At 44.8% G+C, this 27,588-nt stretch overlaps 2 protein-coding genes across 2 annotated transcripts in view; one reads left to right on the forward strand and one right to left on the reverse strand.

Moving 5' to 3' along the window:
* Positions 1-3,967: 3,967 nt before the first annotated feature.
* Positions 3,968-27,588, forward strand: part of IFT56 (intraflagellar transport 56) — a 178,142-nt gene continuing 154,521 nt past the window's right edge. Inside the window, exon 1 of the mRNA XM_065562499.1 lies at positions 3,968-3,989. The gene's annotated coding sequence lies outside the window, so the exon portion shown is untranslated. The remainder of the gene's footprint in view (positions 3,990-27,588) is intronic.
* Positions 25,476-27,588, reverse strand: part of LOC101940459 (guanylyl cyclase C-like) — a 60,804-nt gene continuing 58,691 nt past the window's right edge. The window contains exon 27 of the mRNA XM_065562476.1: positions 25,476-26,060. Within this exon, the coding sequence (XP_065418548.1) occupies positions 25,886-26,060 (175 nt within the window). The 3' untranslated portion in view covers positions 25,476-25,885. The remainder of the gene's footprint in view (positions 26,061-27,588) is intronic.

The following is a 27,588-nucleotide window of genomic DNA, read 5'->3' on the forward strand; positions in this document are numbered from 1 at the left end:
TTGTGGGTTTGTTCGCATGTTGAGACTGGAGCTGCTGAAATAATTTCTTTTGCCTTTTAGAAGGCAATGTCTTGATTTAGCCCCCATAGCCAAAATGCATTGGACAGTTCATGCAGTGATTTTGTCACTGTAGAAAGGTCTTGTAGGTATCGACCAAGGTAATTTACCATGCCCAGGACACTCTCAGTTCTGGTACATTTGTTGGTGCATTCCATTCTCAGATTCCTTTTACTTTCTCAGGGCTCAGACTGATTCCATCTTTCTTTATTGACTGTCCCAAAAGCTCAATTTGGGGTAGGTGGAAAACACACTTTTCTTTAACTTCAGTCTGGTCTGACTGATTAGGCCTAGGGCTTTGTTGAAGGTTTTGTTGTGTTCTTCCATTGAAGATCCATATATCAAAACATTATCCATGAAAAGTACAACTCCGTTAGTGTTCCTTAACAGTTCTGCCATCTTTCTTTGGAAAATTTCAGGTGCACTGGTAATCCCAAAAGGTAATCTTCGAAAGTAAAATCTCCCAAAGAGGTTGATAAATGTGTCAGTTCAGCACTTTCTTTGGCTAGAGGAATTTGCCAGAGTTGGCTCGAGGTATTCAGCTTGGGAGAATACTTTAGTTCCTTTCATTTTGGGAAGGAAATCATCCAGAGTTGGGAGAACACATTTTTCTCTCCCAGTTGCTTCATTAAGTCTTTTAAGATTCACACAGATTCATATTTTTCCACTTTCTTTATAACTACTACAATTGGGGCACACCATACTGTTGGTCTTTGTAAGTTGTTTCTCTGGCCCATGCGTTCGGACTACTTTCAGGGCTAGTCAGGGCTGTGTCAGGTGACTTCCATTCTGGGAGGGGTTGAAGGTGAGTGAGGTAGTATCTTTTATTGGACCAAATTCTGTTGGTGAGAGAGACAAGGTTTTCAGTTTATGCAGAGCTCTTCTTCAGGTCTGGGGGACTTATTCAGAGTGTCACAGCTAAAGACAAGATGGAACACATTGTTTAGCACATATTTCAAGGGACCGTTCAAGGTGAAGGGGCCCATTAACACTTCACTTACACCGTTTTAATAAGCCATAGAGCCAATGTCTATTCAGACCATGATATTTAGTTTCTAGCAAAGTTAAGAATTTAAGCTCCCAGACTCGTCTTTTTAAAGTTTTGTGCTGGTTTCCTTTGAGGACGAGGAGAACAATCTATAACCCACTAACAACCCCCTCAGGTGCTCTCCCACATCCTTTCTTCCCTATACCTGGAGGAAAGTTAATGGGCCATTTGGGAAGGAACTCATCTACAGGAACTCCTCACTTAAAGTCCTTCCGGTTAACGTTGTTTCCTTTTTACATTGCTGATCAGTTTAGAGAACATGCTCGTTTAAAGTTGCACAAAGCTCCCTTATAAAGTTGTTTGGCAGCCGCCTGCTTTGCCCACTGCTTCCAGAAAGAGCTAGTGATAGGGACTTGGAACGAGGGTGGACGGGCCCCCCATCAGCTCCCCACTCCCCTAAGTTCCCTGTGTGGCAGCCGCCCAGCAGGCTATCAATTGCCGGCAGTTCAGCTGTCCCTCCCCACACTGCCACGTGTTGCTCCTGCCCTCTGCCTTGGAGCTGCTCCAGGAGCCTCCTGCTTGCTGGGGGGCAGGGGGAAGGGGACTAATGTCAGGGTGTCTCCCTCCCCTCTGCCCCCCTCTTACCCCATCTCCATAGAGCAGAGGTGGGACACAACAGGGATCAGGACAGAGGGAGCTTTCTGTCAGCAGCTGCTGTTTCAACTTGCTGATCTACTTAAAAAGGCAATGTACTTATAGGAGGTCAGCGTACTTAAAGGGGCAATGAGCTCTCTCTCTCACGGAGTGTGTGTCTCTGTCTGCCATGCTGTCTCCCCTCCCTCCATTTTTGCTGCCTTGTAGAGTGTGAGGCTATATTAACAACGTGTTAATCCTTGAGGGCTCACCTGTTCTAGTTCATCATTTAGCAGTAAGGCATTCCCTGAGAAATATCCTACCCTCTTCCACCCACTGACTTCACCATCTCAACCAAGCTTCACAATCATCACTGCTGTGTACAGTATTAAATTGTTTGTTTAAAACTTACACTGTGTATGTGTGTGTGTATATATATATATATATATATATATATATATATATATAGTCTTTTGTCTGGTGAAAAAAAATTTCCATGGAACCTAACCCCTCTTATTTACATTAATTCTTATGGGGAAATTGGATTCACTTAACATCATTTCGCTTAAAGTCGCATTTTTCAGGACCATAACTACAATGTTAAGCAAGGAGTTACTGTATTGAGTTGTCTGTAAAGGCTCGCGCACACTGATGGCAGTGAAGAGTACAGTGATGACATCACATACCACATGCTAATACATGTCATGACATCACCACTGAATCATTTGTTCTCTGGCACAAAAATCAGTAGTTCCCTGTTCTGATTTTCATTATTTAGTGTTATATCCTATGTAGAGCCTCTAAGCGTGTTGTCAAAGGATGTTACTATGTTCTCGCCTGACAAAAGCACTGGTGTTGTACCACAGCCCCAAGTTTTCTGCTGCACAATCACACTATTACCAACCCCAGGCACTGAAAAAGCAGGAGTCAGACACCAAAAATCTGTTCTCTTCACTTTCTTGATTGATGAGCCTCTCAAGCGTGCCTGGGTCCTGTTTTCAAGCTTGTCTCCATACCCCTGAAGGCTGGACCTGTATTATAAATGAAAACTCACAGTCTCATCTCAACCGCTCGTCCCCACGAGCTGGGACATTAACCACAAATAAATAAATAAATAAATATTGTGACACTGCGACGATAAAATTACACCCAGCTCCTTGGGTTGCTATGGAGATAAGCGCGAGCCACACCGGAAATGTCCCGTTCTGAAACTCTCCCCGGAGAATCGAGCGGCTCCTCTTTTGCGCTAGCCGCGGGGTCGGGGCCGGAACTGTGAGCTGGGACGTGAGTTCCAGCCGGGCCCTATTTGGTGTCTCACTTACTCATTCTACCCCCGCCGCGCCGTTACCAAGGTAACGGAGTCGTTGGAGAAGCAAGGAGCCCGGGGCAAGATGGTGAGGGACAGGGCGGGGAGGGGGTCGCCACTTGTGGGATCCAGGAGCGGGGAGATCTGATGCCCCCCAGCGCCTCCCCGCTCTCACCCGGTCTCCCCTCTTCTTTCTGCCCCCTCCAGATGCTCTCCCGGGCTAAGCCGGCCATGGGGGGCGCCCCACCGCAGGGTGACAAACGGAAGAAGAAAGGCAAGAAAGTCCCGCCGCTGGAGGAGCTGCTGGCCTAGAGGGATTTCACCGGCGCCATCGCCCTGCTGGAGGTAACGGGGCTCGGCCTACGGGGCTCTGCGCTCCCGCAGCTAACGAGCTAACTCCACCAGTCTCCCAGACAATGGGGGTGCGAGTGGGAGGGGCCGCAGGTCACCGGGTCCACATTCCCCCATCAGTGCAGGATTGGTGCCCAGAGCACAGCCCCCGGGGCCTTCCCAAACCCTTCTCCCAATGACTGGGGTGATGAGGCTCCTTCTGGCAGACTGTTCCCAATTGCAGCAGAGCTCCCTGTTTGGAAAAAGTTCCAGGTGTTTCAACTTAATTTGTCTTTTCTGTTCTTTCTCACACCCTAGATATGCCCCCTGCACCCACCTGAATAATCACTTGCCCTCCTTTACGTTTACAGCTTTAAAATATGTGTACAGAGACTATGTGACTGGATAGAAACTGCCTGTCCTTGAAAATGTGATATTGACACTGCCTGACTTCCGTGTCCAGGGTTTTCAAGCCAGCAGAAATCATCCTAATATTAATTTTATAAATGAATTTGTTTCACATGAGACAATCTGACAAAATTTGACAGCTGGTGTCATTTTTGCATCTCTTTTTCTTTGAAGTTTAAACGGCATGTGGGGGAACAAGATGAGGACACTGGCCTCTGGATTGGATACTGTGCCTTTCACCTGGGGGACTACAAGAGAGCATTGGAGGTGAGATGAAGAAATCCTGCTTCCTGCTGGAGAGAACCGGGATGTTGTCCTAAAGTGGTGGCAGCAGGCAGAAGAGATGGTTTTTTGGTGGTGCAGAAGAAATGGGCCAGGCCATTTGTGTATAAATCCAGCAGCAAGAGAGCAAACTATACAGAAAGACAGTTTGGATTAGGGAAATAGGAGTTTCTACACTGAAACAGTCTATTGGTCCAGCATCCTAGTTAATCTTTGCCCCAAAGCCTAAATTGTCCTTTTCTTAATTTCATGACAGTTGTTCTAACATTCTTTTCCCTATTTGGTGTGTACACCTTCAGAAAATAATATGTGGAAAGTTATTGTTTGAGCTGGGTGGAACCTTGTTATGGGTTGGGTTAAAACCTTGTTGTGATTGATGGGTGTGACTACACTCTTCAGTTAACATAACTGTAAGGATAAATTAACCACAGCCTCCCATCTAAAAGTTAAGGGTTATGTGAACCCACCGAACGGGTTTGGACTGTATGGGCATGGCGTGTGTGTGTGTGCTAAATATTGTTTTTGGGGGGGTTGGGGACAGAACATGTGTGTTTGTGCACACATGCACAGGACCAGAGAGACACAGAGACTACCTGGAAAAATCCAAGCAGAAGCCTATAACCAAAGTGAGACCCCGAGAGAAACTTAGAGAGAGGTTCTGCTTCTGGGATGCTGGCTAAAAAGAAGCTTGGACCTGTAAGCTAAGAAACTCCTCTTTTTGCCTTTGGTTAATCCTGTATTTGGAAAAGCAGGACTTTGATGCAATTTTGTTTATTTACAAGGAATGTACACAGGAAATATGAGATTCCATCTTCAATACTTCCAGCAGGAACATCCCCAGGGCCCTTAACTTGGAATAACCCTTCAGATCAAAAAGAGGCAACACAATCATATCCCCACCTTCGTTATTTAGCCAAGTGATAGTATTACATATTTAATTCTTTTTAATCTTTTTTTCTCAGTCCCTTTAGCCCCTTAATTGATTTTGTTGCTCTTCTATGAATTTTCTGATGTCTGCCTAAAACCTCCCTTTTACCCCAAAGAGTTTTCAAGGTTATTAGAAAACATGTTTATTCAAATAATCTATAGATTATCCAGTTGCTTGCATCATATAGTGCCTATTGTACTCCTTTTGGGTAAGAAGATGCCTCTGTGGGATTCTGCATTCTTCTCCCCACTATCATCCCCATGACCCTTCTGCCTCTCCCGCTGTGAAATAGAATTTGCTGCCACTCCTGGGTCACTGAGCCCATACTCTGTCCTCAGGTGTGCCCACACATCACTCTCTCTAGACATCTAGCAAAACCTAAGTCTGCTTCTATTGACTATCTTGCCTTGTGCCATTCTGAAACGAGCCTTCACAGCCTATTAATTTGTTTCTATATCCTCCCATTTTCACACCTCTCTTTAGCCCAGGGAAAAATACTAAAGTGAATTCATAGAACTCGGGATCACAGGAGAAAAGACATTCTTCCATAGTTTTAGAGAATTATCCTGTGGAACTATGATGACTTTTTCCCTTATAGAATTGGGTGGAGATTTTTGCTCACACATACAGGGTTAAATGGGTTTCCAGACTTGGGTTGGAGATGGAATATCCCTTCCCAGCCAGCCCTGAATATGTCTGCAAGATTTCTGAGGATATTTCATTTTACCCTTATTCTGGAACAATGAGCAGGGGACATAAGTTAGGAGGAGATGGAAATATCTCACTTGGTTAATTCTCAAAAAGAAGAACAGGAGGACTTGTGGCACCTTAGAGACTAACAAATTTATTAGAGCATAAGCTTTCGTATGCTCTAATAAATTTGTTAGTCTCTAAGGTGCCACAAGTCCTCCTGTTCTTCTTTTTGCGGATACAGACTAACACGGCTGCTACTCTGAAACCTTGGTTAATTCTATTCTCTATAATTGCCAGGGATGCTTGGAATTGGTAGACCTCAACCTTTTCCATCACCTTAAATGTTAGAATTGGGTAGGCTAAAGGGCATGAGTTGGCAATACTGAAACTTTCTTTAGTTGCATCTGGAAATATCTGCTTGTGGAGACGGAGAGACATTCCATTAAAAAAAATTAAGTTTATCCTGTTGCATTGAATACTTTGTAAGGGCTTACATTACTTGAAGGAAATCCAGGATGGATTTGAACTTTTGAACACTCTCTTGGATGCAAAAGTAAAAGAGGACCAGACACATCAGTAAATAAAATAATCCAGTCTAAATCTATTTCACCACCAGGTGGTGATATTGATCCAGGCTTTTAAAAAATGCCAGTATTTGTATTCATCTCTTCGGCTGTTTGTAATAAAGGCATTAGGAGCTGGTCTGTGTGTATACACACATACATATACACACGGACCAGCTTTTAACTTAAAATGGAAAGTGGCTTGGAATTTTTTTTATGCACATGTAGAGAAGTCTCAATTTTTTTAACTGAGTGTCTCTCCATCCCCACAAGAAGATAGTTACTGGATGTAACTAAAGAAGATTTCAGTGATTTTTATCCTCACAGCTGCCTTTCACAAGGCACAAAGTTGCTTGATATTTAAAAAAAATTAATCTGTCAAAGGCGCTGAGCATAATGTGCTTTGTTCTATACAAATGACTGATGAAATTAAATGGTTTACATGGCAACATTCAAGCATATGGAATGAACATAAATGTAGAAGGAAGTTAGAGGTGAGGTATTACATATCCAGAACCTTTGCATAACTGTGGCTGATTACTTTGAAATCTTTAATTGGGATCCTGTGTCCAACGGTGGTGTTGTAATACTTAATGTGGATTTTATTTTTTCTATTATGGAATTCCTGATACTGTCCTTTTATGTCCATATTTTAGTCTGTGCTAAACCATGTCTTACCGTTATTTAAAAAGGTATATACCCAAGTCCCAATGTTTATATATTCTCAACGTAGCTGCATATGTAAACCAGCTGGAATGAGCAAAATAGATGTTCTCATATCCAGGGAGAACCTAGAAAACAGAAGCAGAACAGTGAGTAATCCTGATCATTGTAACGCTCTCTACTCTACACCAGTAGAGCTGGAACAACAATTTGTTGCAAATAACCCATCGGATGGATTTTGCCTTTGTTCAAGAATTATCAGACTATCAAGTTTGAATCTCTTGTTATAATGGGACATACTGGCCCTTTAAAGCCAGAGAGGGGATGCCTGGGAGACCAGGAATTCTGGAGCAGATAAGGGCCCAGGAAATGACGGATGCAGGTGCTGGGAGAGAAGAAGTGGTCCGAAGGTGATAGTGTCTGGGGAAACTCAGGCTACTGTTTCTTTAAGGGCCTGGGATCAGGAGCTTTGCAGTGTAAGGTGGGACAAGGCTCCCCTCTCTGTCCGCCCTACAGAATAAGTTCTGGGAAAAAGCATGGCATACAGCCTGACTCTTGCCTCACTCTGACAGAGACATGAGCAGGGGAAGCACTGGTTGCCTGCTGACCTCTCCCAGCCCACAGGAGAAAAGATTGAAGTGGTGTGACCTTGCCTCCAAGTTGGGGAGGAAGGCTGAAGCCTTCACCCCAGACAAGGCACCTGGGAGGAAAGGATTTTTGTTATGAAGGTTTTGTTTTGTGTTCTGTTTGCTTTTTTTAAAAAAGAATTTATTGCCAACTTGGGTGAAACCAGCTAGGGGAAATTTACAGAGGTCGGCTGGGAGAAGCTGCCCTACAGTGGCAGCTGGCTACTGCTGTTAAAAATTAGTCACTGACATTTCTGGGAATAATCCTTGGTCAGTTGGCTGTTTGTTTACAAGCAATTAGTAGTAATTATTTGAAATGTCAGTTTTAGTTTTTATTGGACACATGTATTATGCAAAATTTGATTTCTACAAATATTCTTCAATATTAGCTGAAAATATGCTGGTTTTGTGTATGTTCCTCTTGGTCACCTGGTTAAATAGAAAGTACAGAAGGCAAAGACAAGGGACCTTGTCAGTAAAAGCAAATTTGTTAAAAAATTTAAATGTATATTGACAGAATATTCTTTTTAAGTATTCACTCAGCTCTAATATCCAGTGTTCACAGAAGCCAGTTACAATAAGTAAATATCTGACTCTTCTCCAGGTTAAGCTAAGGTTCCTGAGATGCGACATTCCCCACACCAAAAGGGAGTGTCCCAGAAGTCTTCAGATCCCAACTGGAACCCTGAGAATTCCCCATTTTGTCACCTTCATCTTTGAAGCACCATCTTGTGGCCACCATCTACACCATCTAGTGAGATTCCTTCTGAAGGCCAATAACAAAACCTCTCTTTAAAAAAAAATCAAAACCAAGACTGCCTCTTGATCTAGATGGCACTCCCTCCTCCTCCTCCTCCTCAGAGCACTGTGACCACACCTGCAGTGTTCCAACCCCCTACCAGCACAGGGAAGGAGACCACCGCTAGAAATGAAAAACCAATTTCTAACCATTTTTATATCATACCCATTGCCATAGTGCTTCTCCTGGATGATAGTGAAAATCATCAGTTGCATAGCCTGCTATAGCATCTTTAACTCCCAAAATTTACACAAAGAGTCTACCTCTAAATCAGATGCAGGTTTCTCCCGTTCCTCCCCCCAGAAGGCTAAAACGCTGCCTTGACAGTCTTCCTGATTACTGCCAGACCAAGGGACAAGAGACTGGGGCTCTGGAAAATCAGATGCTGCCCTTTTCAAAGGTTGCGCACTGCAGAGTGACATTCTGAGACGTATTGTACCCCTTAAAAAATGCATAGGAATTTCTTATCTGTCTCTCCAACATGGCTTTTAGCCATCTTTGGATATTAAACAACTTCAGTTTAGAGACAAATGAAAGACTAAATATAAGAGTAACATGATACAAAAGCAACAACTAGAATGATTTGTTAGAAAACTTATCTCTGTACATTATCAGTTAAAATAAAATGGAATCAAGATTGATGTGTCTGTAGTACCCAGCATGATGCGGCCCTGACGCCTGATTGAGGCCCCTACATGCTCCTGAAATATAAATAATAATGAGGATTACATCAACATGATCGTGACACAAGTCTTCACATGGGCTAGATGTTATGAGAAATTTTGTTGCTCTCACCTTGATAAGAGCAGAGCAGTGACCCATGTCCCACTGATATCTCCCAAAGCCTGCTGGGTCACTCTTATACCAACCCACTGCTGAATACGTGAATAATGCAGGAATAAGGTCCAGTAGATCTCCAACTTCATTCAGGAAGCGGACAAAGACGCTCGGGGGCTGGGATGCAAAGAGACCAAAAAAAAAATTATTTTCAGATGGAGAAGTGACTGAGTGAGCAACTTCAGCTGTTAATACAAGTTTGTTTTTCTTTCACCCTCAAAGGAATCATGACCCAGATGAGCACTCAGGTCTCACAAAGACTTTGGGCTTGTCTACATGAGAAAAAAAGCTCAGAATAACTAATTTGTTTAGCTATTCCATATTAACTTCCCTGTATATACAAACCCTTTGATAAGACACATCCTGAGGTTGGAGAGGATGGAGATAAATGATGCCTGGGGAGTTAGGTAAGCTTAGTGATACTAGCCAAATGTGAAACTACTTGCTCAGACTGGTTAATAGAGAAAGCCAGTCACCAGAAACTAGACTAAGGACTTTCAAAAATCCCATCCTGGCCTAATACTGGCTGTGATTTAGAAGAGGAAGGCTGAGACATACATTTAACTTTCATTATATTGCTTTATCTTCTCACATGGCTGGGGAGGGGCAGGCAAGGTACCTCAGGTCTATAAACAGTGGGATGACTCAAGTGTTGAGTTTTTTTTAAAACAACTCAACTGTGTGATGTACCCAGAAGAGGGTCCTGTCTGTATATATGACAACTTTAGTTTCTATATTAAATTACACATGAGAAACCACTTTCAAAAATAATCAAGAGTTGGACTGAGAGATTGCAGGGGAGAAGGGCTGAGAGGCTGAGTAGGAAGAAGCCCATGGAGGTAGCAGCAAGAAGTGAGATGGAGCTGTCTTTGGCTGCTGGTTATAGGTTCCCTGGGCTGGGAAGCGGTGTAGTGTGGTATGGTGGCACGAGGCCAGAGAAGGGGAAATGACCACAGTGCCCAGCACTGGAGCCGGACACCAGATATAAGGACTGGACTTTTATTTTGTTGAACTGTATGTCACCTTGGAATGGGTGGATTTAAATCATGACCTGGCTGTAGGATCATCATAGGAGGAGGCTGACCTCCAGAGGACCAGAGCATCTGTTGGCAGGGGGTGCCAGACAGGGTGAGAGCTGCCATGCCTGACCACAAGGAGCAACTCCAGCAGTGAGTTGACCCCTTCACAGGCATCTACTTAAAAGGGCCATGTTTTTTGGCACTGTGTACAAGACAAGTGATTGTAATGATGCATACACCATTGCTGACTGGATCAGCACAATACTTGTATACTGTCTGCATGGGATTTTCAAAAGCGCTCAGTGCTGGTCTAACTCTTTCCCCCACTGATATCAATGGTAAAATTTCAAATGACTTCAATGGGAGCAGGACTAGGCCAATGCTGAGTGCTTTAGAACATCCCCCATTTGGCTTTAAGTCATGACCACCCAGAACCTGGAACAAGCATCCCCCCTCGGGAGACAGGGGAGAGGGAGAAAAGGAGACATCACAAGCATACTCCTACATGTCTAAAGTCTTCTGATGAATCCATTTGCTCAGGAATTAGCATCTCATCTTCAGGATTCTGGGAGAGCCTCAAGACCCTGATCGAATTCCTGCAGCAAATCTTTTGAAGTCCAAAGGATGCTGTATAGTTAGGGCCCTACCAAATTCACCATAGATGCCGACTTCCCCTCTACCCAGGTGGTGCTTGACCCCTACTCCGCCCAAGGCCCGCCCCCACTCCACCCCTTCCCTCCAAGCCCCCACCCCGCCTCTTCCCACCCCTGCTCCGCCCCACCCCCACTCCACCCCTTCCCCCAAGCCCCCACCTCACCTCTTCCCGCCCCTGCTCTGCCCCGTGCCCCATCCCCACTCCTCCCCCTCCTCCCAGAGCCGACCTGAACACCAAGAAACAGCTGTTTGTGGCGGGCGGGAGGTGCTGGGAGGGATGGGGAGGAGCAATCAGTGAGGCCACCACCAGGGGAGAGGTGCTGGGGAGCAGGGGGTAAGGGGGAGAGCTTGGCTGCTGGTGGGTGCTAAGCACCCAGATCCCACGGGATTGGCACCTATGTAATTCAAGGTCCATTTTGGTCAATTTCATGGTCATAGGATTTTTTAAATCGTAAATTTCATGATTTCAGCGATTTACATCTGAAATTTCAAGATGTTGTAATTTTATGGGTCCTGACCCATAAAGGAGTTGTGTGTGTGGGGGGGTCATATGATTATTGTAGGGGGGGTTGTGGTATTGCTACCCTTACTTCTGCGCTGCTGCTGGTGGCAGTGCTGCCTTCAGAGCTGGGCAGCTGGAGAGCTGAGGCTGCTGGCCAGGATTCCAGCTCTGAAGGCAGAGCCACTGCCAGCAGCAGCGCAGAAATAAGGATGGCATGATATGGTATTGCCACCCTTCTGCGCTGGTGCCTGCAGAGCTGGGCCCTCAGTCAGCAACTGCCACTCTTCGGCCACCCAGCTCTGAAGGCAGCAGCGCAGAAGTAAGGGTGGCATGGTATGGTATTGCGACCCTTACTTCTGCACTGCTGCTGGTGGGGCACTGCCTTCAGAGATTGGCACCCAGCCAACAGCCACCGCTCACCAGCTGCCCAGATCTGAAAGCAGCACAGAAGCAAGTGTGGCAATACTGCGACCCCCCTAAAATAACTTTGTGACTCCTCCTGCAACTCCCTTTTGGATCAGGACCCCCAATTTGAGATACGCTGGTCTCCCCCATGAAATCTGTATAATATAGGATAAAAACACACAAAAGACCAGATTTTATGGGGGAGACCAGATTTCGTGGTCCATGACATGTTTTTCATGGCCATGAATTTGGTAGGGCCCTAATTATGAAAGCTTGTGCACTCTCGTCTGAGAGTCAAGCTTTCCTAACGTAATCTCAACAATTCAAAGAAGTCTCTTTCCATTATTCTGAATGGACACTGTCCCTATTCTCTTTCACTGTCCGGCCTCCCCTGCAACAAAGGCCCAAAGCAAATTCTACAAAAAAAAAAATCCATGTATCCTACAAAGAACAACACTTTACACCGTAATTAACTAAATAATAGAGTGGATTAACCACAGGCAAATGTAGTTGTGATAATGATATTCAGCAATAGCTGTCTCTCCCCCCGTCCTCCCCAACCTCCCAGACAGAGCTTAGAACATAAAACACAATGTTTTGTTAAAACAGGCCAGACCAAATTCTGACCCCTGCTCCAGCCCCTTTATCCAAGTCTGGTAAGCATACAGGAGTGTAAAATGACAGCAACCGAATTCCCCTGCTGCTGTGCAGGATAGGGCTGACATAAATGGCCCTATGATGCCCTTATTCCCCCCCTCCATAGGCTCAGGAATAGTGTGCATCCTGGGAACATTTGGGAACATGGTCATAGCTCTCAGGGCTACAGGTTTTCTGTACTGTATAGCAGCTTATAGGCAGCCCAGCAAAGGTTGCTGTAAAGCAGATCAGTTCCCACAGCAATCCATAATCTGGGCCATGCATTGGCGGTATAAAGCCACTTTCACCCCCATCCACCTCCCTGGCCTGCACCTGCTGTGCTGAGTCTCTTTGGAGATGCAGCATAAAACTTCACCTGGAATGTTTGCCAGGGCATAGTGATTGTCTGCTATTCTTTTCATTGAGGAAAGGTGGGCTGGGAGTTAGAGGGGTAGTAAGGAAGCATTGGGATTCTTAACTTCTGCTTGAATCGGCCAAAAAGAAATGCCTTTAATGTAGTACCTTATGAGAGGGATCAGTACTTTTATGTGCAGCAATAACAGCATGAGCCACAAGCACAAGTCCTAGTGTGGGGTCCAGAACTACTGAAAGCATGCTACCCGTGGAGCCATCACTTCCTAGCATCAAGATGGGCAAAAGGCACAGCTTACAGAAATGGCTGAGGTTTTGCAGAAATATTTGTAGTCGAAGAAAGAAAATAGAAATTATATCAACACACAAACCTAAGGAAATAAATAAGGTAGGCCAAATGCTGAGCCTCCCAATTTAGGGCCTGGTTCTTTTCCCATGTGCACCGGTTTTATACTAGTGTAACTCCATTGACTTGAACAAAGTCACTCCTGATTCTCACAGGTGTAAGTGAGAGATTCCAGCACTTAGTAACTAACATACAATGTATTTGACCTTATAGAATATACGCTATACAAAATGTCTACAGTGGGAAATAGATATGGAAAAATTACATGTGCCAAGAGATAGTCCAATGTGGTATTCAGTACACAAGCCTGTCCATAAAGTTATTGAATACAGTAAGCTTGTGAGTTAGTTGGCATTAATTAAACCTGTTTGCAGTGCTAGTTCAAATGCCTCTTTGAAGGAACAGAATGGGGAACAGGGCATATTCCCTTCTTAATATATGTTTGAACTTCTTATTCTTGTTAGGTACATAATCATAACAGAAGGAGCCTATACTTCCTCTTTAGCACACAAACAAGATCAACAAACTCTGCTAAAAGACCTGAGGATTCCATCATTCTTTTATTTCTAAGCCATGAATTCAAGAATCACATTTCTAGTAACTCAGTACATACCCCATAAACTCCTGAACTCTGCTTAGAATGGTGGGATTCTTAATTAGTTGTGGATACAGGTTTGAAGTATGGTCATACATACCCCTGAAAGAATAATTGTCATAAGTTATTTTCTGCCATTTTCCTTTCATTTCTTTCAATTCTGGTTTCACGAATAGTAACAGATAAGCAGCACAGTTTGCAAGTCAGCTGTTTCTTTATCACAGTATTAGTTTCGCATCTCTGGTGCAAGACAAACCATGATGCATGTAATAAGAAGAGACTTTTCAGAGTATAAATGGCATAGCTTACCACCCACTCAAACTGTCTTACAATAGTAAAAGATGAGAAATGGAAAAAGATGAGTGAGAGAGATTAAAGTATCCCTATAATGAAATTTCTGTTTTCAAGCATGCTTTAGGTCAGTAGCATCTTGGACAGGGCCGGCTCCAGGCATCAGCTGAGCAAGCTGGTGCTTGGGGCAGCAGATTGTTGGAGGCGGCATTCTGCCCAATCCTAGGGCGGCACGGCTGCTTTTTTTTTTTTTTTGTTCTTGTTCCGCTCCGGCCACCCTGTAGGGGGCAGCGGCACAGAGAACCAGAGCGCCCTGCAGGGCAGTCCTCTTCCTTCCCTCCCCGCCGACCGGAGCGGAGCCCTCGCGGTAGGCGGCGGCACAGCGGGAGGGGCCGCATGGCAGCGCCCCTGCTGTAGCCCTGGCCACCACCTTCTCTCTCTCTCCCGCCCGCTCCCTCCCCCCACCCCCCAAAGCCGGTCCCCCTGCACCCGCGCTTCGGCCGTGCCGCAGGTTCTTTGTTTTGCCGTTCTGGCCGCCCTTTTTTTTTTTTTTTTTTTTTGCTTGGGGCAGCCAAAAAGCCAGAGCCGGCCCTGATCTTGGATCTCCTAGCACGTTAATTGAAAGTATGACACAAATGGTTTACTGGAAGATGATCCCATTTGGGATCAAAAAAGCAATCAGGTGGATGCTGATTTGATAGCTTGTGAAAAACTCAACTGACATCTAAGTGTTTTACTTACCAACTAACCAAGTGTTTCTTCCTCAATGGATTAGCTAAATATCTAAGCAAAAAAGGTATATTTAGTGAGGGAAGAAAGGGTCCTGCACACTTCCAGAGCACCAAAGACTCTCTCTGGCCGTACTGTTTTGAGGAAGAGGAATAGATGGGAATTGCCAAGAGCTTTGCTGGGATCCAGAGTGAGCAGAACTAAGCCACTCATCCGTGTAGGGAGCTCCCGCCTAGAATTGAGAGCAATACATCAGAGCCAAGTAGGTAACCTGTGTTGCATATGATCATGCTGAGCACTTGTCACAAGGCCAGACTTCTTTCTGTTAAAGCCTGTGACAATCCTAAGTCATTTCACCATGAGGGCAACCCTCATTGGGAGGAATAGGTTTGCAAGATCTGCAGGCCTTATTCCCAGTTCCTCTCCGAGGGTGAAATGCATTCCTGTGCAGAGGGCCTATGGGGATTCCCCCAGCAGGCAGAGAACGAACAGAGTGGGCCCCTACATAGTCCTCCCCCTCAGTCCCCAGCGGAAGGGGCATGCTGGGGACATGGAAGGGGAATGGCCAGAATGCAATACACTCCAGCTGGCAGATGGTCCCTTGGGGATGATAGCCAGATAAGCAAGTTAGAGAAGCTCCCAGGTTGCTCTAATAAGTGCTTGGGCCAGGGCAGGTAATCAAGGCGTTGTAACCGGCCCCCTGACAGACCCCTCTATCTGCCACATCCAGTGAATGTCCAGCAACATAGGGCAGACTTTACACCAGTGGCATCTCTAGGCTACTCACTGACCAAGCCAGTGCAGAATCAGGGACTTGTAGTTTCTTGAGAGGCCCTGCCTCCTTGCACAAATCAGAGATCAGATACAAGGGAGGAAGGAGTTCAGGGACTCAAGTGATTTTTTTTAATTGCCTTATGATATTTAATGAAACGTCTAAGTCCTTCATACTTTATAATGGTGTCATACTCAAGCAGTAATCAGCTCATTAGATTAAGTTAAAGCTTTTCTATTCTACCTAGGGCAAAATGTAAGGCAATCATGAAACCGGACTGAGAATCTCAAGGTACACTCCAAAGGAGAATTTCAATTTACCTCTTTAAATGAAAAGGAGCATCACTGACTGAATGTGATGGATTTGGAGCTGCTCTGTAATTGGCTGAGCAAAGTGAGGCCTAGCACTCCTCTCAATTTTATTTCTCCATCTGCCACTGAAAGGAAGTACGAGGAGACCCAAACCCAGTCAGGTCGGCGGGGGTAAGTGCAGCTGATCTACAGATACTGTAACCCAGGACCGTGTCTAAGCGAGCATTGCAGGATTCCACCCTGGAAAAGGTAAGGACATGAGGGCTAATACCTGTGGGGGTGCACTCAGAGACCAGAGAAGGGCTCTGAGATGCAGCCTGCCCTGTAACTGTGACACTCAGTGCCTCGGAAAGTCAGGACATTTATTTAGCTGCCTAAATATGGATTTAGGTGCCTAGCTTCAGGCACCTGCTTTTGAAGATCTGGGCCAATAATTCTCAGTTCATTTATAAAACAAGGGGTTTTGAAAGAACTTGGAGCCATTTCTGTGCCAAGCAATGACAGATTTTATTCCAGTCTGAATACAACTAGTTAGTATTAAGGAATTTAACAGGTAGTGCCCACCAAATTTGAACTGTGAATTTTGAAAATCCAAAAGCAATTATAAAAGGAACTACTTTCCCCCTCCGTCCCTCACTCCCTCCCTCCCATACTACCAGGTAATGCACAGTTTTGGGGCACAATGCTAAAAAAAAAATTGTCCTCATTTTAATCAGTGTCCAGGGTACTAAATGAACACAGGAATAGCCAAATTATTTCCTTTTAAGAGTGGAGGGGTGTATGTGGGGGGGATGAAGTGGTGATTCTTCTTTAAGTCATTTTGTTTATAACAAGTTAAACAAGTTAAGAAAAAGCACAGCAGGACACATACTTTCTTAGTCTGTACAGTAAAGGATAAGATATAGTAGAAGAGCATCAGCACCTCTGAGTTTATGAAAAAAAATTTATGATGAAATAGTTTTGTGAAACATAGAACCTCCCTATGTGCTCCTGAGTGAAATAGAGCATGCCAGTCTATTTAGATTATTTTGCTGTAGCCTGATGCCTGACAGAACAGACTGCTATGCTTTCCACTTGCTGTTATCAGAAGAGGAGAGCCTTTAAAAGAGGCAGTTAAGCTGTGTGGAAAAGGAGAGAATAAAGAGACTTACTTATCTCTTATTGGAGAAAATTCAGACAATGCTGGCTCTTGGAGAACAGACCTTCCAAATGCACAGAGATGAATGTGGCAGGCAGTAAGATGGGGAAGAAAGTACAGCTTGAGATGCCCCCATTTGTTTTCAGATTTCGACATGGAAGAATTATGCACATGTCCCCATTTGTTTTCATATTTCAAATGGAAGATTTATGCACATGTCCCAAGGGAGAACAACTGCCTTATGTTAACTGGGGTTCTTTCAGCATTTGAGCAAGGAAAGGAAGGGAAGATGTACGTATCCCTCCATAAGAGCTATTTTTAAAGAATGACTAATTCATCCATTTGTGCTCTACTTGGGGGAAATGCGAGACAGGTCTCCTGGCTTGCATTCCAATTGTTGAATTCTAGAAAAGCTACTTAATCTCTGTGGTTCAATTCCTTATCAGTAAAATAGGTTTAATATTCATCTCTCTCTCTCCAAGCTGTTGTGAGACTCTTTGTTAAAAAACAAACTAACTTTTAAATCTTTGGATGAAAAGTGATAAGTGTTAATATTGTAACAAATATTTGAACTGCCACACGTATAGTCAGGGCCGGCTCCAGATTTTCTGCCGCCCCTTTTTCTGCAGCAAAAAAAAAAAAAGAGCAGCGTCACTTCGGCGGCAGCTCAATCGCGTCGCTTCTTCTGCGGCAATTAAGCAGCGGGTCCTCCCTCTCTTCCTCTTCGGCGGCAATTTGGCGGCAGCTCAAAGAGGAAGAGAGGGAATGAGGGACCCGCCGCCGAAGACCCGGACATGCTGCCCCGATACCGGACGGAGTGCCGCCCCTTTGAATTAGCCGCCCCAAGCACCTGCTTCCTACGCTGATGCCTGGAGCTGGCCCTGCTTATAGTTAACTTATATGCATCAAAATAGAGAGGGAGAAAAGAGACCTGAAGAAATAGCTGGCAGTATCATGCACTGAAATGAGGTACTTACGGAGTAAGCTAACTTGAAAGGTACTTATGGTGCTGTGAGATAGCCCTGGAAAAAGCCAGCTGCATACATGAGGCGTTCATTGCCTATGGACTGACTCCCATAGCCTGCTCTGATCTCCAGAATCCTGCACCCTGTTGATTGTATGGTGTCATTGTAAAAGCCATAGGCATCTCCATTCCTGTCCAAGGAGGCATATCTTTGACCTGGATTGTTTTCTCAGTTTTCATCCAATATACTGTTGCATAGCAGATTTCTGCAAACAAAAACCAAGGAGGAGAAAGTTAGAATATTGTATTACATATTTCCAGCAATAAGAAGTGTGGAGACCTCATTCCACTGAGATACTCTATCCCTTGTGGAGAACTAGATGGATCAGACAATTGGTAGTGAAGTTTATGCAGCCAACCAATTCTAGGTCACTAGTATCAATCTATATTAATACTATTATTAATTATTAATACTAATACTATATCAATCTATATTAATGACCTAGAATAATTATCATCAGATGCCTGTTTGCTGACTTAAGTAACAGACAACTGGACAGACTGGTTGGTTCACCATATCTGACACCTCTGTTCACAATCTTAAAGGGGGAAAAAATTGAAAAGCGACAAAAAACAGACTACCTACTCAGGCCTAGAGATGGCCCCTGAGGAACAGAGCTAAGGTCAGGCTCATTGGTAGGGCAGAGACAGGGTTAGAAGCATGTATAGCCACTTCCTGTCTCATATTTGACCTGTGGACATCCTCAGTTTCCAGGACTGAAATTCTGGCACATTTCAAAATAATTATACTGACTTTTTTTTAATCAAAAGCTCCACCCAGTACTCGCTCAATTAAAGTGAACACATTTTACACTACAGCAAACTCTCCTACCGCCTTTCCAAAGATAGAAACATACTACATTAGCTGCACAAACTGTGACTGTATTAAGACTAACCCTCTAAAAAGCTAGCGACCATGTGCACAGTGCTATATCACTTGCAGGAAACTATGTTCACAATCTTTTCAACCACGGTTGAGTCCTGATATAGAAAAAAAGATGCTCCCATACCTGACCCAGAAGAAATCCTACAAAGAGAGATATTGAAAACAATTTACAAACAGAGTGCCATGGGCATCATCAACTTTGATTTCCAGTTGAGATTCAGAAGATTGCAAAGGTTTTTTCCAATAGTTCTCCTGTATAACTAATAGTGAAGGAGCCACTTGATAGCTGCTTTGCACCTCAAATCCAGGTAGGTAAACCCAAGCTATTATGACACTGGCTCCCTAGAACTTGAGATTTCATCTTGCTTTTCTATATAATCATGAAAAAACACAAGCTTATTTCCTTTAGCATTTTGAAAATCACATTAATTAAAACAGCAATCTTGCTAAAACAGCAATGCACTTAAGTTAGACTGATGGTCTCAAATTTCAACACCATGTTCACCCTTGTCTTGTATACAAATACATGGATGTTTCTCAGTACAGTTTCTTCAAGTCACAAGACTGAAAGGAGGAGGATTGTTACATCCAGTTTCCCACAAAACGTATATAATCAACGCACTTTCCCACTGATGATGACTGGGCCATTCTAAATCGCTGGATCAGCGGCTGAAGGTGAAGGCAGCACAGAAACTCAACTGTACAGAATACAGGAAAAGACACCAAGAGCACATCACAATGTTGTTCCATGACCTGTCCCTATTCACTTAGTCTACCAACTCAAAATGCTGGTCTTCAGCTGGCATTTTCAAAAAGTGCTCAGAGTTAGCCTAACTCTGCTCTGTAGGAAGTCAATGGCAAAAGACCAAGACTGAATACTTTTGAAAATCCCAACCTTCATCTTTCAGCCCTCAATGACATAGGATCTGATAACATCAGGTCTCCATTCACAACCCATCAAGATACCTGCATAGTACCGCAAACACCAAAAGTTCAAAAATCAGGAGTCAGAACCCACAAAATTATGAGGTTGTCTCATAAATTGTAAGTTTTTTATTTTTTTTATTTTAATGATTACTGAGCTGTCTTCTGCCTTTAACTTCCCCTGTCCGCCTCCAATGTGTGTGTCAATTCACATTGCCAATTTACAGTGAGAAATACAATTTTGGCCATCACAAGTAATTTTATGTCCCAGCCCCCACATTAACGTTGCACTCCCAACCCCAAAACAACTTATTTTATGACAAATCCCCAGTCCTCACACTTATCCCAGTTACATATCAACTCCACACACCCAGCCACACAACAATTCTGCATACCTCTTGCCTCGCAAACCCATATGTGCCCCTTACTCCCAACCTCCTGTGTAGGCTCCTCCTGTGTAGGTTCTTCATCCTCATCTAGATCTAGTTGGAGGAAAAGCTCCAGGGAGAGAGAGAGAGAGATCCACATGTGTGCACACGCACACACCTGGGAGGAGGGGCAGCTCCAGTGGATCTTCACAAACACCCCCTTGCAGGCCTTGGGAGAGGGCAACTCCAAGAGGGCTGCCTTCTCCTCCATCCCAGGCCTGGTATGGCAGCATTATAGAAGAGGAAAGGGGAGGATAGAGGAGCAGAGAGAAGACTGACCCATTTTTCACAAGAAGGGAGGGAGCAGGGACCCTGAGCTGCTGGGCAATTTTTGTTCTCTCCTCCCCTTCCTCTCTTGAGAAAATAGTATTGGCTGCTCTCCTTCCCTCCTCCAAAACTTTCTTGGCTCCTGAGCAGGGCTGGCTCTAGGATTTTTGCCGCCCAAAGCAAAAACAATTTTGGCCGCCCCCCCCTCTTATTTAATTACCCCACCCCCAGCCCCGCCTCAACTCCGCCCCTTCCCCAAATCCCCAGCCCTGCCTCCTCCCTCCAGACTCTCAAGCCTAGGAGGGAAGGAGGGAGGGAGGGGGAGAAGCGGCGCCACGCCGCGGCCATTCGGAGTCTCCCCCCCCTCCCAGGTTTGAGAGCCTGGGAGGGAGGGGGAGACTCCGAGTGGCCGCGGCGCAGACGCCGCTTCTTCCCTTCCCTCCCAGGCAGGGCCGGCTCTAGGCACCAGCAAAACAAGCTGGTGCTTGGGGCGGCACATTTTTAGGGCGGCATGGCCGGCGCCAGAATGCCGCCCCTAAAAATGTGCCCCGGCCGCCCTAGCTCACCTCCGCTGCTGCTGCCACGGCGCACGAAACAGCTGATTCGCGCGCCGCTACTCGCCCTCCCTCCCAGGCTCTCAAACCTGGGAGGGAGGGGGAGCAGCGGCGCTTGAATCAGCTGTTACGCGCGCTGCGGCAGCTCAGGGTCTCCCCCTCCCTCCCAGGCTCTCAAACCTGGGAGGGACGGGGAGATCCCGAGCGGCCGTTTCACGCGCCGCTGCTCCCCCTCCCTCCCAGACTTGAGAGCCTGGGAGCAGGGCCGGCTCTAACTTTTTTTCTGCCCCAAGCAGCAAAAAAAAGTGCCGCCCCGCCGAGTGCTGCGCCGCCGAACCCCCACCCCGCCGAGAGCCGCGCCACCGGATCCCCCACCCCCCAGTGCCGCGCCCCGCACCGCCCCCCCACGGAGCGCCATGCCGCGCTGCACCCCGCCACCCCAAGATTGGTCGCCCCTTACCAGGTGCCGCCCCAAGCACGTGCTTGGTTGCCTGGTGCCTGGAGCCGGCCCTGCAGTTGATTTAAGTGACATTGCTAATCAGAGAACTTAAATTGCTAATTTCGAATACAGAGTAATCAATTGAATACTCCTTATAAACAGCACCCAAATTGTGGAGTGAAATTTATCAAACTACTTCAACCCATATTGAATAGTGAACCAATTCATAAAAAATCCATGTTCTATTTAGACAACTCACTAGAGGGCTTGGGCGGCAACGGCACCTGGATGCTCCCGAGCCCACGTCACCAGCATTTCCCAAACACCAGGGCTGGGCAGGCGTTGCCGCTCCCCTGGCTCGCTCCCCTTGTGCCCCATAAAGCCCACCCAAACAAGCCCATCAGCATAGCAACAGCCCCAGGGCTGCGCCACCCACCAGCCCCTGCCCACGTTCATGTCTCTCTACCTAGGTGCTTGTGTGTTCCTCAGACCTGACAGTCAGCAAGGGACTCAACCTCACGGGGGGCGGAACTACTCCCATTTTACAAGTGGGAGCTGGGTACAGGGTGAATCTACTTGCCCAAGGTCACAGGGGAAGCCTCTGACCTGTGAAATGAAACAAGATCACCTGTCTTCCCCGCTTCCCCCCATGCCCTGTTGTCTACTCTATACCAGTGGTTCACCATCTGGGGTCTGGTGCCCCTTTGGGGGGCCATGAGCAGGTTTCAGGGGGTCCATCAAAATAAACCAGAGAGCAGGACTGGCATTGGAATCGCTGGAGCCCAGGGCATAAAGCCAAAGCCTGAGCCCCCTGGTGCAGGGCTGACGCCACAGTCTGAGCAACAAAGCTTCACAGGACAACCTGTGGTATGGGGCTCCAGGCAGTTATCCTTCTTGCTATCCCCTTATGCCGGCCCTGGCTTTTAAGCTACTGGATATGCAGAAAAACAGTTGTGGCACAGGCAGGCCAAGGAATTTTTATAGCATTTGAGGGGCCTCAGGAAGAAAAAGGTTGAGAACCCCTTCTCTATACCATTCTTCTTCCCGCTGCTGGGATCAGGGCTGGCCTCTCTTCAGCTTCTCCTATGGATGCTTGTCTTCCACTCCTAAATCCTTGCTCTTCCTGCCAGAGGCAGGTTCATCACAGCAGCAATTTCCTGTATGTTGCGGGGGTCATGCTATTATGCCTCAGACTTGCTGGTTCATCCAATGGCCCATAGCGCCTAGTTCCAACTGGTGCCATTTTAACCAATAGTTTCCAGGTACGTTCAAGAATCACAAAGTGGCTGTTTGTCAGAAAAGCACGCAATAAAACAATGTATTTATTACAAGAATGAGGCCATGGCCCGTGAGACCACACATTTTGCATCAAAGAAAGACCAGTTCCTTATGTTGCTGAAAAAATACGTCCAACAAGCTCATGTCTCACAAGGCGAGATGATAAAGCATCATCATCCCTCCTTTGCCCCCTGCAATCCAGATTACTTGTAGGTCATGTCAATTTCTTGTCGTATTTTGGGTATTCCTCCTGATGTTCTCAAGCAGCTGTTGATGCATGGTATGCCCACACCTTGAATATTGCATGCAGTTCTGATTGCCCCCATTTAAAAAAAAAGATGCATTAGAAGTGGAAAAAGTATAGAGAAGGGCAACATAAATTATCAGGGGTATGGAACAGTTTCCATGTGAAGAGAGATTTAAAAGATTGGGACTGTTCACCTTAGAAAAGAGATGACTGAAGGGCATATGATAGAAGTCTATAAACTCATAAACGGTGTGGAGAATGTGAATAAGAAAGTGTTATTTACTCCTTTGCATAACACACAAACCAGAGGTCACCCCATGAAATTAAGAGGCAGCAGGTTTAAAGTCAACTTGTGGAACTCGTTGCCAGGGGATGTTGTGACAGTCTAAAGTATAACTGTGTTTTTAAAAGAGAGAAGTTCATGGAGGATAGGTCCATCAATGGCTATTAGTCAAAATGGTCAGGGATGCAACCCCATACTCTGGGAGTCCGTAGACCTCTAGCTGCTAGAAACTGGCACTAAAATGTCAGGAGATGGATCACGTTATAAATTGCCCTGTTCTGTTCACTCCATCTGAAGTATCTGGCACTGGCCACTAGATGGACCATTGCTCTAAATCAATATTACCATTCTTACCATTCCTCTTTTAAAGGTTGTCACTGTAGTTCCTGTGGTAGCTCTCGCATATCTGGGTCAGATGATCACTCGTTCAAGTCACACACCAAGGCTTTGGCTTGTGCCCAAAGCTCATATTGCAGTGCTGTAGCAGTAGCAGGGATGCAGCTCTACTAAATATACCATCCTTGTGCAAAACTGTTTTGTCCTTGTTGCTATTCTAGTTGAAAGGTAAAGGTCCCAGGGTACTTCTTAAAAAGAGGTGAGGATAAACCCCAGTGCGGTGGCTAACTATTCCTCCTTCAATAAAATGAGTTCTAATGTCTAAGGCTGAATGCATAAGTGCTAGATTTGCCAGAAAACAAATATTTCATGATTTTTCATTTATGAAACATGCTTCATAAAATGAAAATTTCACTTTTAGCACATGCTCTCTCCATGTGACATTACTGACCAGGAAAGAATATTTAAATGAGTTAAATATATTTCTCTATTTAGCTCCAATATGTGATTTACAGCTGATTGTCATAGCAGAAAAGTTTTTAAACATGGTTGGCACTATCGTCAGGGTGATAAAGGACCCTCTGAGTCTAGCTGCTCTTTCCTCTCAACACCTCTCTCTGCATTCCTCTCAGATGGTCACACAAGAAGTTAGTGCAGTTCTATTAGCAAGGAAAACATTTCAAATTTTAGTCTTTCCTTTGGTTTCCCTGTATTTTCTAGCATCTCCAAGTGAAGGTCCTGTAGTGATGTCTTGGGTACAGGATATTCATTTGTTCCTCATTTACTCTAATCAAACCCGTAGCAAGGTATTATGTTTAAGAAGCCACTGTGTTCTAACATTAGTTGTGCTGAGATATGTTTGGAATCAATTACCTATAGAGCTACATAACACCATCACAGACTATCTTCAATCCATGAAGATATGCCATAACACAGAATGTATGCAGAGATGCACATGGCCAGCGGGGTTGCAGGCACATGCACAAACGGAAAGGGAATACAGACAAGCGGTGCGGTTATGAACAGGAAGTGCAGATGTACAAACTCAGTAGGAGGAAATGTAGATAACTCATTAACACAAGGCTCTCACTCTGATCAAAGCAGCAAAGAGTCCTGTGGCACCTTATAGACTAACAGATATATTGGAGCATGAGCTTTCGTGGGTGAATACCCACTTCATTGGATGCATGTGGGTGGATATTCACCCATGAAAGCTCATGCTCCAATACATCTGTTAGTCTATAAGGTGCCACAGGACTCTTTGCTGCTTTTACAGATCCAGACTAACACAGCTACCACTCTGATCAAAGACAGCTGTAGGTTGTATTTGGTGAGATGACTTCAAATGAGCAAGTGAAAGGTGCAACCAAAATCTTCTCCAGTTGGGGGCAGAAGTATGTCTCACTAAGCCATTTGGAATGCAATGCCTTGCAGTTTGTTTTTAAAACAAGCAGGAACAATTTGGGATTGAAATAGCAGAAGGGGAGAAGATTTCTGATAGTAGAGGGCACTTTGATCTAGCTGACAAAGACATAACAAGATCCAGTGGCTGGAAGTTGAAGCTAAATAAATTCAAATTAGAAACAGAGTACATATTTTTAAGTGAGGGTAAATGAATATGAATTTGCCATGCTATAGGTAGAAAGGAAATGCACAGGACTGGAATATGTGGACAGGAGACAAACAATAACACATGCCAACTGATTCATCCGTGGTGTAACTATTTAAATAAAAGGACTTATGCAGGAATTAATGACCTCCACCATGCAGGAGAGGAAACGTCTAATAAAAACTGCATTCAGGGACTGTAAATGTAATACATTGGTGGCTGCAAATATGGGGTCTGTGCTAACCTGTACATGAAAGGCATCGAGGATGGAACCCATAATATTTATCTCCAAAAACATAGTCCGTTGCCACTTGAGCTAAGGAAGAATCTCTGTTTAGTATAACAACAAGTTAAAACACTAAGTTTAAAATCACGATAAATGAAGACTCTACAGAGAAGACTTTGGGAAATGGGTCACTGAACAGCTGATCACATTTTAAAAATATTAGACAATATTTTCTCTTTCCCCAAATCAGGGTGGATGTGCCTGGGTGAAGCAATCAGGTGATTGGGAAGATGCAGCAAGCATAGAGGCAACTACATTTTGGCACCACAGCAAAGGGTTTATCTGATTCACTGATTAAAAAGCCAAGTGGTAGAGACATTTCCCAAAGAGAGAACAGTCTTGTTTTCCCCGCAGCTCTCCCTGAGAATGCAAGTCTCCAGCCTCCATGTAGTATCTTCTGTAGCCTGTACATGGTTTTTATGTCACACTAGACATCTAGTTTTACAGATGGGTGCCCGAGTTTTCTGTGGTGGCCAACTGCAGGTACTCTAGGGTGCCTTTTCGGTAGCTCGCCACCCGGGAAGGCTCACGCACCAGGACCCCTTCAGATTGCCTTTTCTCCAGAGACTCTGTTATCATCCCTGCTAAGTCATCTTGCAACCGCTGCTGATTCTCCCTGGAAATAGCAGGAGAGGAAAGATTTCAGTGACTCATGCAGTACAGGTAACTAGGATCCTCAGTTCACAAGCCATTTTTAGACAATTCTATTCTGCCATCTTTCCAGAAGCCCTCAATATATTAATGAGATGGAACTAATTCTAATTGGACATAGAAATCCAATTCAGGACCTACTTGTGACAGTTCCTGACAATATGGGTTACTATCTCTGCCAAGGAAGTTTGCTTTAGAATCACAATCTCCCACCTGTAGAGTCCGTGAAGTCACTTGGAATGAAGACAAGAAAAACCTGAACCAAACCCAGTTGAAATGGACTATGGCTCTGACTCTGTGACCAGACCCAGTTCCAAATATCTGTAATATTCAGCTGCAGGTGTCTCTCAAAATAGTGGCAGTATTCTTAGAATTGCCACTCTGCCAGAAATTCATGGGACATGTATGATTTTCACAGGTATGTCCCATGCAGAACAATTAAAAAAATTGCTCTTTTAAAAATTTCTTTAGGTTAAAAAAAGTGCCTAGTTAGAAAAGAAATGTACTGAAGAAAGTAGGCCAGGAATATCATTTCCCAAGCCCAGAGATGAATGTTTGTGCAACAAGTCTCTCAAGAGTGCGTGGGATTTTAAACTATCCAGAAAACTGGATTTGCAAATTTAACACCATTAATCTGGGCTTGAATAGGGTCTGGCTGGCTCATTACAGAAGCAGCTTTTCCTCTCCTGGAATTGACACCTCCTCATCTATTATTGGGAGTGGACTACATCCACCCTGATTGAATTGGCCCTGTCAACACTGGTTCTCCACTTGCAAAGTAACTCCCTGCTCTCCATGTGTCAGTATATAATGCCTGCATCTGTAACTTTCACTCTATGCATCTGAAGAAGTGAGGTTTTTACCCACAAAAGCTTATGCCCAAATAAATCTGTTAGTCTTTAAGGTGCCACCAGACTCCTTGTTGTTTTTTCAGAAAACTGGATGCTCTCTGGTCTAGAAAGATCCTGACAAAAATCACCTCTTACCCTGAGAGAAGGGCAGTCTCTTCTGCTTCAGGTAGATATGAATGAATCGGAGGAGTGTTGAACTTGTGCAATGGGACATGACTTAATTCTCAAATTTTTTGCAATAAAAATAATAAATAGTATCTTACATTTATTTAGTGCCTTTCACCCCAAAAGTTCCCAATGTGTTTTACAAACTACCATATACAGTATGTAAAGGAATTACTTCAATCTGTATTGAAACCCAGTCACTTCTGAGGTGGATCACAACAGCTGCGTAAATAGAACACAGCAACACTACACAATGGGTTAGGATAGGAAATGAAGAAGAAGAACTCCATATCTCACTGAAACTATTTGGAAAAATGTAATCAGCCAGACTTGAATTTGATCATGTCACTGGAACTAATGCCCTTTGTATTGAGCAAAGAACATCTTAAATTACCACAAGTGGTCAGGAACTCAGTTTTATGTCACTTCTGAAAGGCAGCACTTCATTGTCACCACACCCCTTTACTTTGGAAACTG

This window comes from Chrysemys picta, chromosome 1, assembly GCF_011386835.1.
Source record: "Chrysemys picta bellii isolate R12L10 chromosome 1, ASM1138683v2, whole genome shotgun sequence".
NCBI lineage: Eukaryota > Metazoa > Chordata > Testudines > Emydidae > Chrysemys > Chrysemys picta.